Below are 13,713 nucleotides of genomic sequence, written 5' to 3'. Positions count from 1 at the left end.
ACAGACAAATCATGCCTGGCTCTGAGAAACCACCAAAATCTTGTATGGCCTATATCATCAGAAATATGGGGATTCCCCCCATGTTTGATGAGTAAATGCATGATCTGGACGAATCCACGCTTTGCAGCCAGCGAAAAGGGAGTACGGCCTTTCCCATCCTGGTGGTCCACACATACTCCCGCTACTGTGAGTAGAAACTCCACTGCTTGCTCACGCTCGTTTGCAACAGCCTAGGAGAGCGATGTCCACTTCTTTGCATCCTCCGAGTTCACGTTGACGTTTGCATCGAGCAGCTGCTGCAAAATCTCGACACGTCCAAACTCTGCCGCAAGTAACAATGGGGGCTGGTTTGTTGGATGGTAATTGGCAGAGAAGTGCTCAATTTGCAGCAGAATTTCATTAGATGGAAGGTAAGTTTCGAATAGCCACCCGCTCAGAGGGGGCCATCTGAATTCATCTGATGCATGCACATCCGCCCTTGCATTGATGAGAAGCCTAGCTATTCCAGAATCTCCAAGCTCAGTCGCCATCGAAAGTGGAGTGCGACCTTTCACGCGATGATTAGCCAGACTCTCGTCAGTCTCAAGCAAAAGTTGAACAGTTATGATATCCCGTTGAAATATTACCCATATCAAGAGGTCGCGTTCAATCCCACTTATTCGCCTGTTCTTCGCTTTAGCATTGATCAGGCACCTTATAATTTCGACATTTCCAGTCTCTGCAGCGATTGCTAAAAGTGTCCGACCGTTGACATCTTGATGGCCGCTGTTCACGTCTTGTTTTGAAAGGAGGTATTTCACCGTCTCATTATTCTGTCTCCAAACTGCCCAAAATAGTGGCGTCCATTTTTTGGAATCCGGCAAACTAATATCCGCCTTGGACTCGACGAGAATTTTCACATGGTCGAGACGCCCACCCTCTGCCGCTAGTGACAATGAGGTCCGGCCTTCATTATCCTTCTGATCAAGGAGAGCCCCTTCTTCTATCAAGAGCCTTAATGAATCGGTTAGCGAGCATTCCACGGCGAAGAAAAGACTTGTTCGGCCGTCAGAGTTGCAGAAATTCAGGTCGATTCCTTCGTGTTGCAAGAGTTTGTTGAGCACTCTCTGTTCCGATGTCGCCTTTGTTAAGGGTGAGATGCCGTCTATTTGGAAGTTCATGTCAAGAAATGGATTCCTCAGGTAATTGTCCAGCCTTTTGATGCTTTTGTTCAGTATTTTGGGCTTCTTTATCACAGACGTGATGGTAGAAAGGAAATCCCGCTGGAGTCGAGCTCGAGCGATGGCTTCTTGAGAAGTATTATCGTCAGGCAATAGAGCTTCCATTTTTAGCGACAGATTTAGTTTTGTGAAGAGTTACAGTCGGAAATAATGCACTGAGTGTCTCAAAGAAAGAGTCAACAGACGTGAGGCTCGGCGGGTTTTTTGGGCGGCCAACCGAAATGGCTTTGTTGCCTAGAACTGAAGCCGTCTAACCAGTCGCAGGTAATTTCAGCCTCAAAGAGCGCGCTATGCGAGTTAGAGTACGTCATTGTGTGTCAGCGAAGGTCAAAGCGCATCGTTTTCATTAGGCTTTCTTTCTGCCTCTCTCGAGAAGACCTCGGTTCAGCCAGCCAGTTCACTTGTAGCAATTGCCCATAGACTTATGGCCCTCAAAGACTGCGAAGAATTGATCTTTACGGCCAATTCAAACTTCAAGGGTATAAGAACACAATCCACGAGAAGGCTAGTGCAAAATAACCCCACATGTGACGACTTCTCTCCGCTGCAGGATCCATCATACTCTTGTAGTGCCATCGGTAGGTTCACGGGAGGCTCTGTATGGTTTAAAGAGACGTGTACCCTCCACAAAATGCCTTGGCGGCGTTTGATAGTCATTCGTATGTTAAAGTCGAGCGCATATAGGGAATGGGGGGCGAGGTGAAGTCCGCTCAGACGGTCACAAGCCATCAAGATAGCCATTCTCGGCTGCTCCATGGACCTGTCAATGAGGAAAAAAACGGTTCCTTTCAACAGCCTTGGATCACATGCAAGCACGTAAAGAGCCGCTATTTTGGACGAGATTCTTCTGAACCGCGAAAGTGAAAGTATTCTCAAACTTCGGAGTGGGCCTTCGAACGCAGGGATAGTGGCTGGACGTCAGACTGGATAGAGTTATTTGGTGATTTAAAAATGCAACCGCACTAGCCGTTTGAGTTGCTTCTGCATTTCTGCCATCCAAGCCCTTGACTAATTGCTTTCTGAAATAGATACTAGAATAGCCGTAAATAAATATATCCGAAATAGGAAAGGCGCGGAGAAATTATACATTTACGGGTATATTAGAGCCTTGGCGGGCCGGGTGGGGGGTTCCTGATCTTGGACCCGCGAGGCGGGTGATTGCTAGGTCTACACTAATATAGGCTAAGCAAGCACCGAAGACACGGCGCCCACCAAAACGTACCAATTGCAGGCAGATCGGACGTAAGAAAAACACATATAAGGTTAGAGAATAATCCATATAGAGGCGTTTTGGTTGATATGTATGCATAAAAGTGTAGAAAAAATGGGCGGATGCGCCGCGGCGGTTTCCGACCACATTAACTAGCTACCCCGCTCCGCTTAATTATCGGGGAAGGATGTGCGCCGCCAAAGGACCAGCTGGAACCACACGATCTGTCCTCGGGTCCGATCCACGAAATCGGAATGAAAGTAGTACGCAACATATAAATTCGGAAATTTCGGTCAAGAAAAAGTGAACACTCCGCTGAGTGACCGACTGTCCATACTTCCGACTCATCAGGCTGCCGAACAACGCTACTGAGTTGCAGCGCACCTCAAAATGAACCGTGTTATTCTTGTCACTGGAGCCAATCGAGGTAAGCCAATATCCTCCTTCCAGTATCAGATGTCTGTGACTTAATTCAGTCTGTAGGCATTGGCAGAAGCCTCGTCGCACATTATCTTGCCCAGCCGGACACCACTGTTATTGGCACTGTTCGGGATATCTCATCTGAGAAAGCGAAAGAGCTCAGTACGCTGCCAAACGGCAATGGCTCGAGTATGATTGTTGTGCCGCTTCACGTCGACAGCCCATCAAGCGCTGCGGAGGCCGCGTCCGAAATCCAGACGCAGCATCACATACAGCACATTGACATCGTCATTGCCAATGCGGGAATTTGCAACCACTGGGGTCCTGTGCAGGAAATGGCTGACTCGGACGTAGTTTCTCACTTTGAAGTGAACACATTGGGACCGCTTAGGCTGTTCAAAGCCATGGCACCATTGCTACAGAGAGCCAGTACTCCCAAGTTCGTTTATATCTCGACGCTCCTAGCGAGCATCCTCGGGATTGAACAAATGCCTTCATTAACTGCTGCTTATGGAATGTCGAAGGCGGCGGGAAACTATCTGGTCAAGAAGATTAATGCCGAGAATAAGTACTTGATCACTTTGTCGGTCGATCCTGGGTAAGTTTAAATTCGCAACCCTCGTTCCTTGAACATTCAGAAAATTGATGATGGCGGTCCCATTTCTTGATGATAAGACTCGTTCAAACCGACATGGGTAGTCGCGCTGCGCAGATCCATGGGCTTGAGAAGGCTTTGGTGACCGTTGAGGATACCGTTCGCGGAATTACAAATCAGGTATGGGCTAATATCTATTTTCATGACTATCTGAGGATAGCTAACATTTTCGCAGATTGACGTAGCGAAGAAATCCACTACGTCTGGCCAATTTGTTAACTTAAATGGGGAAAAGGTGCCTTGGTAGATGAGACTCAAAAGTACCAGATATCTTCTTGGTCTAGGAGGGTATGTAGCTCATCGGGCCAATTCGGTTATGACTGGTAATTACCGATCGGTCAAAATAGTAATTTGATAGTTATTACTGGTAGTGACTAGATAAATTGACATTTATTACAATTTCCAAAAGATTAAGTGACCTGATGACCTGATGAGCTTTTACTTGGTATTACGAGTAGTGATGAGAAAGGATATATTATCTCTTGTAAACAGGATCGCAATTTCCTATAAAATTTGTGTATTAAACTGGGGCAGGCTCTATGGATGTCTGGTAATGCAGACTGAGCGCCAGCAACACATATGACCTAAGGGCCAGAATACATATCAAATTCTTAAGGAAATATTTTCTACCTACCCACGGCTGTATAGTCCCAATGAGCATCTTCATTAGCATAACTAGATACCATTGGACAAGACAAACCGCAGCCAAGGGTGGTATACTGTTTCCTCATCGACCGGGTCCACAATATTTGGCAGGTATCTCGTATTTCATTCTTCATCCAAGTCTTCATCAAAATATTCCGGATTTGGCCTGACGTGATGCGCCTTGCAATACTCCCAGTAAGCAGGATACCACCCTGCCTGGCCCCAATCGATGATGGCAGCTACTACTGGATTCGTTCCGGGCGATAAAAGAATATTTGGAGGCACAAGGTCGTCATGCGTAAAGACCACGGGCACCTCCCCATCAATCTCGATATCGCAGCCATTCTGAAATTTCTGGACGGCGTCTGCACCGTGGAATGGGCCAGCCAAATCCCGGTGACTGGAAAGAAAGATGTCGTTTAGAGGTTGATTATCTAGGCCACCTAAGGTGTACTTTAGCATAGTTCTGTACCACGGCAATGAATTGAAATCACTTACCCACGTAAAGGGTTTGGTCGGGCTTTTCTAACGATATCCAGGCCTTGGCCATATCGTTGAGCTCTTTACAGACAGCATTTCTCTCCTCATCATTCAAAGCACCCCATCTTTGCTCCAAGGGTTCGCCCCTTATCAAAGACATGTAGATGAATACTTGGCCACCGTTTTCGGTCCACCCAAACACCTCAGGGACTGGTACTTTGCCTTTCAACTGCTTGTATCCCATATTTTGGGTCTCTGCCTCTGTAACGGTTGTGTCGGCTCCAGATTTGACAATCAGCCCCAGCAATGGAAACTTGACAGGCGGGGGTCGGTAGAATCTTGTACCACGGATGTTGCCTGACCCCTCGTTGATGGATCTCACCTCGGCCGGGTTAGGGAGCGTAGACGCCTGATGCTCCCTGAAAAAGCTAGAGTCGGAAATGATCATTGTTGTGTCGTGGGTTGAATCGTGGAGGCCGGCTTCTCCTTCAATTCCCTCGGGCTTCATCTTCGAGATAACACAGGTGAGGGTCTCGGTGGTTATAAAAAGACCCAGTCTTCGAGAGTAGCGGAATCGAAGTAAACCGAAAGCCTATTGATTTCTAATAAGAGGGAGTTCTTGAAACGACAGTAAGGTCCAAAGATAGAAACATGTTGCCGCCGAACATGTCAGCCCCGATTCTCACCCTGTCTATAGCGCACTCACCCTTCTCACCCCCGATCGCGCGATGTTCAAGCGGCCCTCGCCCTACAATCAGCCGGGATACAGCACTTAGACTATACTAATTAATCAATGGAGATCTTTTCCACGTTTACAATAGTACATACGACCATAGGGTGTGGAGAACAGGGCTTCCCGTCCGCTCAGCCGTACTTAAGCCACACGCCGGCAGGTTAGTAGTTGGGTGGGTGACCACCAGCGAATCCCTGCTGTTGTATGTTTTTGTCTTCTTTGAATATAAATTTGTTGGATCTATGTAGTATCGTAGTTGCCCTATCCTTCAGTCCTTCAGGGCATTCACCCTGAACACCCTGAATATCCTGAAGCCCCTCTATTCTTCACCCAAATACCACTACACACTCTGAAGTCGTGGCCCCTCGGCTAAACTTTCATCGTCCTTACTACCTTCATTACCCTTTCTCCAGCTTGATATTGGCTCAGCTAACCCTGGAAAAATACATTAGAATTCGAAAACAGATTAACCACCCTTTAGACACCGACGCTTTCTTTCCCAGTGCCCCACTTCTATTGCGCTAAACTGAATTCGGTTAGGGAAAGTCCCACCATATTTTCTTGATGTATATCTGATAGATCACCAGAATTACAGGAATTACAATTTCCGGCAGTGGGCGAATATACAACGGACCTGCTTCGTATAATATAGAGAGTGAGATCAAGAAGAATAAAATCGATATATTTTACATTCATCACCGTTGAGAGGATCCTCATAAGTGGCTCCAGACTGACCAATCTTCAGTCCTTTTAGAGATAATCCTACTTCTTGGAGTAGGTCAACCCTAAAGGTGGGAAATTTTCTAGTCTCCTTGGAAAATCCGTGGTTTTCGCATAGAAGGTATCCTCTCACTATTGCGGCAACTAAAATATGGCGGATTGCGTGGGCTTGAGGCAGAAAAGTCGCTGAAATTATGTGCTGAGATATGAGAGAGTAGGCATTGGTAGTTGGTCTAATCTCGTTGGATTCAGGATTGGGTTGTTGATCAAAAACTTCTTCAAGTAACGAGCGATTGAAGCTTTCATTCCCGTTACATTACACATATCTGCAAACCGCGCTAGCTCTATCATAACTAAGATCTGATGACCGGGCTCATCCAAATCGAAGAAGTCAGGACTAGTATCCCCGAATAGGGATGGTGAGAACCAAGACGTTGACATCTTATAGAATTCGATGCCTTGTAACAACCTTGAAAAGGGGTAAATAAAAGTCTTTGAATGAATTTTTGCCTTAAAAACAATTTACCTAGTATGGGGGCTTGGGTCCCGTTGAACTTTTTTAGGGTCCCGCTGAGCTGGGTGCCTGAATTAATCGATACTGTAACTTGGTGCAAAAGAAGGATTATAAAAGCCGACCGCGACGTCAGCTCTAGTGGTCTTCACAGAACATGTGGTCTTCACAAGTCTCAGATCTAGAAGATCGAGGCAAGATCCTTACATCGTTAATTCCAAACAGACCAATGTTTCACGTGCTCGCTTGTTACTACCGATAAATTCCTGGGTCTCGACTCTCCAATCATGTCCTGTCTTCACGAACTCGTTCATCGACAGCGACTAGGACCATGGCAAAAATTCCGGGCCCAGCCTTACGTCTTCCTCGCACGAATGCTTTACAGTTGGCATAAACCTATTCCAGCTATGCCTCTCACAAGTCCTATTGCGATTGTCTGTATCTCCGATACTCATAACACCCAAACCGGAGTTCCGGATGGAGATATCCTTATACATGCTGGTGATCTCACACAATCTGGGTCTTTCCAGGAACTCCAGGACGCACTCGACTGGCTACGCGCCCTGCCTCATCCCATCAAAATCGTAATTGCTGGCAATCATGAGCTATTACTTGATTCAGCATGGGATGATTCATCAGGTCGAGCAGCCTCTGGGCGGGCTCAGCTCGACTGGGGCGATATCACCTACCGGAAAAATGAGAACACGGAATCAGCTAATGCTGATTGTCGGTTCGACTGTCGGCCCCGAACCGACCCAGAATTTCACCTTCGTGCTCGGCAGCTCATGGCCACGTCCCCGACTTCGTCGCTTGAGAGCGCGACAAAGAGCACATGGCGCCCTGACTTACACCCTCCTAGCTTGTGCTGATCCACGACATGATTAGCAACAGATCGCTGACTACTTCTCAGATGACCGAAGCGGCTGGCTGCAGCAAACGTTCGATCATAACCATCAGTGCCAACCTCTGAATGTTTAGCGACGTCCGAGCACCCTTGATACCTGGCGGCCGTCCTCGTGTGATCCCACCCATTTATTTGAGAAGCGATATGCGACCACTTGTTAGAGAAACTGGACTTATACTTGGACGAAATGGCAGAGTTTTTGTCTGACGAATTCGAACTGCTTGTATCCACATACACTATCAATGAAGCCCTTCGATCGCAGAATTGGACCAAGAAAGTGGCTCAGGAATAGCACAAGAACGAAATGCAGATTTGAGAGATCACTATCTATATCAGCTATCAGATTTCCGGTCGTACCACCTAGTTTTCATAGACGAATCAGGCTATGACAAACGGGCTGGCTTCGGGACCGGCTAGTCTCCCCGCGGCACAGCGCCTGTCCAAGTTTCCCATCTCCAGCGGGGTCAGTGGTACCAGATTCGCCCGGCATGTTGCCAGGATGGCACCTTGATGTCGCCAGTCTTCCAAGGGTCGACAGATACTACCATGTTCGAGGATTTTATTGAGCAGCTTCTCCATCATTGTGGTAGATGGCCGGACTCAAAATCTGTCCTTATCATTGACAACGCGTCTTTTCACCATACTGACCGAATACAAGAGCTATGCCTAAGTGCCGGTGTCAAGCTATTATACTTACCACCACATTCACCTGATCTAAACCCAATTGAAGAATTCTTTGCGGAGCTCAAAGCATTTGTATGACAGAATTGGCAAGAGCGCACAGGTCAAAATTTCGAAGATTTTCTAGCATACGAATGTTGTGATTGAAGAGGAATAAAATTAGATGTTACCGGTGTTGTAGAATAGTCAACTTATATCAAAACCTTGACTAATATTTTACGGAGGTTGGCTCAAGAAAGCTTCATTCTTCTAAGACCTGTAAGCCACGAGACTGGTGGACTAACATAGAATAACGTGCGGAAGCTCAAGATACTCTGCTGGCAGGTTTTTGCAGCGAAGCGAGTAAAAATCGTCCACTTTGCCCGCAGGCGATTGCAAGCCTTTTGTATTTCGACAATCCTTGCCCACGTGAAACAGAATGTTCATGACGTGATGTAAATAGGACCGTTAACATGAAATATATTCATTTCCTAACCTAGCGTCTTGGCGGTGGGGCCCAGAAAGAATGAGTGAGTGTAAATTGGTGAAGCTGGTTTTGCACTTCTCTGTAATTTGATTATTCACAGGTAATTGGAGATCCACGAGTCAAGGCAAAGCTTCATCTTGACAAGTCCATACTACAAACTTCAACGTCATGTGTTCGGTTTTCCAACTTTCAAAGTCGAAGTTTGGGTCACTCAAGGGGTTCAGAGAATGCTTCCAGATAGGGTCCTAGATCTGGGGCGTAAGCCTCTCCTTCCCTGCAAGGGTCTACTCTGCAGCCGTAATGCGGCAAAATAATCGACGCCCAGCGTCACATACCCACAGGCGGCAAATGCATCCATTGTCAAAAAGTTGCTGATTTGCAAGCCGAAGGCATCAGGGAAGAACAATAGCACATTGTCATTTGACACCATTGCGTGAGGTGTGGCTACATAGGTGTTCACTCCGCCAATCTGCACGGCCTTCCCTGCGGGCTCTCCCGAGTGAATGGAACCTTTGAGGCAGCAGAGGTCGACCGGTTTGGCAAGAACTGGATCCTCGACGGTGCTCATCCTGTAACGTTGACCACTGGGATTATAGTGAATTTAGTTTCGGGCATTTAGCTATTGAATTATGGCAGTGACTATATACCCGCATTAGCCATCCAATTAACATCTGCCATTGGTATGCACTGCATCGGGGGCCGTCGGGGCATCTTCGAGAGGGGCCTGGACAAGGGTCAGTATGAACCCTGCTAAGTGTCTTTTCCAAGCGGCTTCGGGCCTACCCGCCCAGTGGCTGTGTTTGATGGGTATCAGCCCCGACCCAACGCGTCATCCCCCCGCGGGGAGTCAGCTCATCCGTCGATGCTGCTCAATCGTACAGGCCGACCATAGCCGATCATACCGCAGAGCGGAGTTTAGCTTATCTCGATGCCGCCATGTTTCATATATCGCTACCTGCCTGCGGCAAAGGATGGACAAGCAAGTTGTCGTCAACAGAAACCCTGAAAATTCACACTATGGCTGGAGACAATATCAGAGGCATGCATGTTGCTATCGTCGGTAGGCTTCCATGATGTGCACAGGCTTATCGTGATACTCATTCAAGACTGAATCTAGGCGCCGGGATCGGGGGACTCGCCCTTGCCATGGGTCTGCATAAGAAAGGCGTACCTTTCACGATTTATGAAGCAGCCCCAGAATATTCAGTTGTGGGGTAAGTTCAAGTTCGGATTATATTAAAATCCGGGTCTCTGACTGTAGAAAAAGCGCTGGCATAGGATTCGGACCGAATGGCGATCTGGCCTTGGACATGCTCCAGGAGGGGTTTCGTGCCGAGTATGAAAAGGTCTGCGTGGGTAATAATCCTGCCAACCCCCAGGATATCTACTTTGAAGGCATGCTCCTCCAGGAGGGTCTTGGTGCGTACAGCTCATCTCTTTCCTAAACATTAGGCAGGGGACCTTTCTACTAACTGCCTATTATAGGTCTCAAAGAACCTTGGTACGGTCATTAAACCTGGGGCCACCCAGATTACACCCGCAGAGCAGTCAGTAACTCTAATGCCCCGCCCCATACTTTCATCTAGCCGAACGGTGCTAAACCAATTTAGGCACATCGGAACGCCGTACTTCAAATCATGACCAGTTTTATACCAATCGAGAATGTCCGTTTTAGCAAGTCCTTGACTGATATTGAGCAACATCCGGGCAAGGTTATCTTGAAATTTGCAGACGGCGAAATTGATGAGGCTAGTATTCTAGTCGGCGCGGATGGCATCAAGAGCGTCGTAAGAGAGCACGTCTTGAACCCATTGTATCCTGGCCAGGCTGAGCCGGTGTACGCAGGCTCCTATTGCTATCGAGGCGTGATCCCGACAGCCGACGCCGAAGAGATTTTTGGGGAACTCACAGATGTGGCTAAGATCTACGTCGGGCATAAACGATGTTGTGTCACTTATCTGATTTCGGGTGGCGCGGTAAGTTAGCGTATCTCAACGCCTCGTTCGCGGAGTATACTAAATGGTCATGGATTCTAGGAATTTAATTTCCTTCTTTGCGTTATCGATGATAAACCATGGGTATTGAAGAATGCCGTCACGCAAAAAGTCGCCCATGAGGCCATGATAGCTGATTTTGAAGGCCCTGATGTGGACCACCGTTTCCGCCGTTTGTTGAACAAGGCCAAGCCGATCAAGTGGGGGTTTTTCCATCACCAGAACACGTCAACATATTATCGTGATCGGGTGGTCCTTCTAGGTGACAGCGCCCATGCTTCTCTGCCTTTCCAGGCTGCTGGCGCCAGTCAGGGCTTAGAAGATGCCTTAGTGCTATCGAACGTGCTGGCTAAGATACACAATACTCCTGACCAAGGCGCAGTCCTAGGGCAATATATCAACGCCGGATTTGCCGCATATGACCAAATCCGACGGCCGAGAGCCCAGAGACAACTTGAACGAGCTTACGAAATGAGCCAAACGATTCACTTGCAGCACCCAGAGTCAGGCTCTGATATGAACAAAGTCATACTCAAATTGCAGCGAGGGTGGTTCGACTGGGTGTGGTTTCATGATTTGGACGCGGACATCGAGTCAGCGTTACGGAAAATGGACGAGGTCATGAACGCGTAAGTGTTGACTTTGATGAAGTATGCTATGCGTGCTTTAGAGCAGACTTCCCGCCAAGCAGACGGTTACGAGTGAAATAAATGCTAACGAAGTCTCTTGCTTGCATCAGGACGAAGATTTGAAACCAGAAAATCCCTGTGATTCTTGACTATCATGGCCCCTGTCTCCAAGGGCCCCGTCCTATTCGCCTCGTTTAATCTCGTTGCTCCTGTTGGACTAATCATTCATGCGCTTAGCAGACCCCGTCTTGAGTTTTTCTTAGTTGGCCTATCTTTCTACTGCGTGTCCAGTAAATTGGCATAAAGACTTTGCCTCATATTCCTCATAATAACCCTATATTAAATGCGTACTTGTAACTTTAGAAGCTAAAGGTTCTTGTGGCATTCCTTATATTTGAACAGCCTTCTCACCCTCGATCACGCGACGCTCAAACGGCCCTCGCCCTACAATCAGCCGGGATACAGCACTTAGACTATACTAATTAATCAATGGATCTTTTCCACGTTTACAATAGTACATACGACCATAGGGTGTGGAGAACAGGGCTTCCCGTCCGCTCAGCCGTACTTAAGCCACACGCCGGCAGGTTAGTAGTTGGGTGGGTGACCACCAGCGAATCCCTGCTGTTGTATGTTTTTTTTTGTTCATCCATTTTTTTCTAACTCGTTGGGCTAAGTGCGCTTGCCATAAATTATAACACTTCCTACGATTGTTACTTTCAGAGAGGGATGACTGAATACGGAGATATTTAAGAGTGATGAACTAGTGCTATGGGAGGAGTAGGCTATCTAGGCTACAAACAGTTACACTTCCTGCATATCTCCTAAAATATTCTAGCGCTGATTAATCTAGATTGTATCAAAGATTCTCTAAACTCGCTCTATCAGGATAGGGTGACTATTAAGGCATTTGAAAATAGGCTTTAGAAGGGAACACTAGCAATATCTTACCGCTTCCTTGACCGTCTATATGAAGAACATATAACCTCACGAGATCCTAGGAAGGAGAAGTTAGCGACAATTTCTTCTCTAGAAGGATAGTTATAGCCTCGTTCTGATTCATATCTTAGCATTTACGCCAGCTATCTAAAAGATCCATGTATCCTTTTACAGTACAGATATTGAATTTCAATAAGTTTTTAACCGGCAGAATATTTATTCCGTCTGGCAGTGCGTAGACAGAGGATTGTCAGTACAACTGCATCACATAATAATATATCCAGGCGAGGGTAGTGGTAGGGAAAGGGAAAGGGAATAGGTCGCCAAATTCTGCTCATCGGGCTTGGGCGTAGATTCGCATCTACACCGTGAGCTGAGGTGGAAAGTAACCTTCAGAATCTGATCTTCTTTTTGCGCAGAACCTGACGGGAAATCAAAATGACTATCATCCCATAGAAGGTCGAAAGTACAAGAGTAGATCAACAGACCCACGCTAAACCGAGATAGTCCATATACCGCGAAGCCCCACACCCAATCAGCCCAGGATTTAGCAACCGTGGCGCCTCGCACCAATCAAGCCGTAATAAATAGCACAGCCTAGCCGATCTGACAATCTTCTGTCTACGCACTGCCACAGCGTTTATAATCCATCTGCCTGCTGCATCTCTGAGCCTTTTAATTCAATATTACTATTGAGGCACCCTAGCTACCTACCGAAGCCCTTGTGAAAGACCATAATATCTGCCTACGATGGAGGACCACACCAAAGACAACGAGCCAGCGCCCTCATACTCGGATATCTTCCAGCGTCCAGCGAATCTCTTCTCTGGTGTACGTGTTCCACCTTTCCCAGTTCCTTCATTCCACGTTGGTGTATGTTTATCCGTTTCATTTACCTCTGCCTCAGCCATTCCATTTCCACCTACAATCTAGCTGACATTGTTATCTTAGTACACCCGCGTAAACCAAGAGTCCGACGCTGAAGCAGGCGAGATCCATAATCATGGCGATACCGCCGTCCCTCTAAACACCAGACCAGTGGACGGCCAAGCGCATGTCCACTGCGAAGTCTGCGATAGACAGATGGATAGACGGGAGAAGGCCAAGCACAAGGAGTATAAGTGCCATGTTGTGTCGAGGACGTTCATTCTTATCACTTTGTTCATGATGATTTTCGGGATCGTCTCTGTTACGACAATTCATAAGGGGAAGAAGTAATGATGTTAGTGTTGCTTAAGGGAATAAACTGAGTTGAAACTACATATCAGTCATTTGATGGCGGGTCGTCTAGGGTTGGTGGACTTTATGTGGAATTAAGCACAAGCACAGTGAATCGCTTTCTATCCATCTACTCTGCTCTAGTCTGATGCATAGGAACAAATTGACAGATTCAAACAACATTGGACGCATGGTTTCAGGGTAAGGTACAGCTGGGTATATCGGGGCCATGGTACAGTGCCCATCTAAAGCACTCGACAACGACAGAAGGGGTTAATTTTATGTCCG

At 47.1% G+C, this 13,713-nt stretch overlaps 8 protein-coding genes across 8 annotated transcripts; 4 read left to right on the top strand and 4 right to left on the bottom strand.

The window, feature by feature from the left end:
• Positions 1–230: 230 nt before the first annotated feature.
• On the bottom strand, positions 231–1,160 carry N7443_009760 (ankyrin repeat domain-containing protein; the record flags this gene model as incomplete). Its single annotated transcript, XM_056889816.1, has 1 exon — positions 231–1,160. The coding sequence occupies one exon, from the start codon at positions 1,158–1,160 to the stop codon at positions 231–233; it is 930 nt and encodes a 309-aa protein (XP_056736307.1).
• A 1,660-nt stretch (positions 1,161–2,820) lies between these two features.
• N7443_009759 (SDR family oxidoreductase) lies at positions 2,821–3,752 on the top strand (the record flags this gene model as incomplete). Its single annotated transcript, XM_056889815.1, has 4 exons — positions 2,821–2,857; positions 2,914–3,448; positions 3,526–3,625; positions 3,681–3,752. 4 exons carry the CDS (start codon positions 2,821–2,823, stop codon positions 3,750–3,752), a joined length of 744 nt encoding a protein of 247 aa, XP_056736306.1.
• A 521-nt stretch (positions 3,753–4,273) lies between these two features.
• On the bottom strand, positions 4,274–5,138 carry N7443_009758 (uncharacterized protein; the record flags this gene model as incomplete). Its single annotated transcript, XM_056889814.1, has 2 exons — positions 4,274–4,593; positions 4,649–5,138. The coding sequence occupies 2 exons, from the start codon at positions 5,136–5,138 to the stop codon at positions 4,274–4,276; spliced, it is 810 nt and encodes a 269-aa protein (XP_056736305.1).
• Positions 5,139–6,024: 886 nt separating this feature from the next.
• N7443_009757 (uncharacterized protein) lies at positions 6,025–6,524 on the bottom strand (the record flags this gene model as incomplete). Its single annotated transcript, XM_056889813.1, is given in 2 exon segments — positions 6,025–6,359; positions 6,371–6,524. 2 exon segments carry the CDS (start codon positions 6,522–6,524, stop codon positions 6,025–6,027), a joined length of 489 nt encoding a protein of 162 aa, XP_056736304.1.
• Positions 6,525–6,881: 357 nt separating this feature from the next.
• On the top strand, positions 6,882–7,463 carry N7443_009756 (metallophosphatase domain-containing protein; the record flags this gene model as incomplete). Its single annotated transcript, XM_056889812.1, has 1 exon — positions 6,882–7,463. The coding sequence occupies one exon, from the start codon at positions 6,882–6,884 to the stop codon at positions 7,461–7,463; it is 582 nt and encodes a 193-aa protein (XP_056736303.1).
• Positions 7,464–8,852: 1,389 nt separating this feature from the next.
• N7443_009755 (Carbon-nitrogen hydrolase) lies at positions 8,853–9,213 on the bottom strand (the record flags this gene model as incomplete). The annotated part of the gene is made up of 2 exons (XM_056889811.1): positions 8,853–8,919; positions 8,981–9,213. The coding sequence occupies 2 exons, from the start codon at positions 9,211–9,213 to the stop codon at positions 8,853–8,855; spliced, it is 300 nt and encodes a 99-aa protein (XP_056736302.1).
• A 449-nt stretch (positions 9,214–9,662) lies between these two features.
• Positions 9,663–11,266, top strand: N7443_009754 (uncharacterized protein; the record flags this gene model as incomplete). The annotated part of the gene is made up of 6 exons (XM_056889810.1): positions 9,663–9,705; positions 9,763–9,859; positions 9,913–10,064; positions 10,131–10,146; positions 10,321–10,621; positions 10,682–11,266. Coding segments are annotated over 6 exons (1,194 nt in total), but the record flags the coding sequence as incomplete, so codon positions are not given.
• Positions 11,267–12,957: 1,691 nt separating this feature from the next.
• On the top strand, positions 12,958–13,425 carry N7443_009753 (FAD-dependent oxygenase; the record flags this gene model as incomplete). The annotated part of the gene is made up of 2 exons (XM_056889809.1): positions 12,958–13,080; positions 13,159–13,425. The coding sequence occupies 2 exons, from the start codon at positions 12,958–12,960 to the stop codon at positions 13,423–13,425; spliced, it is 390 nt and encodes a 129-aa protein (XP_056736300.1).
• Positions 13,426–13,713: the final 288 nt, after the last annotated feature.

This window comes from Penicillium atrosanguineum (genome assembly GCF_028827265.1).
Source record: "Penicillium atrosanguineum strain IBT 20685 chromosome Unknown utg000008l_segment0_segment0, whole genome shotgun sequence".
Lineage (NCBI taxonomy): Eukaryota > Fungi > Ascomycota > Eurotiomycetes > Eurotiales > Aspergillaceae > Penicillium > Penicillium atrosanguineum.
This window is presented reverse-complemented; position numbering and strand designations above follow the sequence as displayed.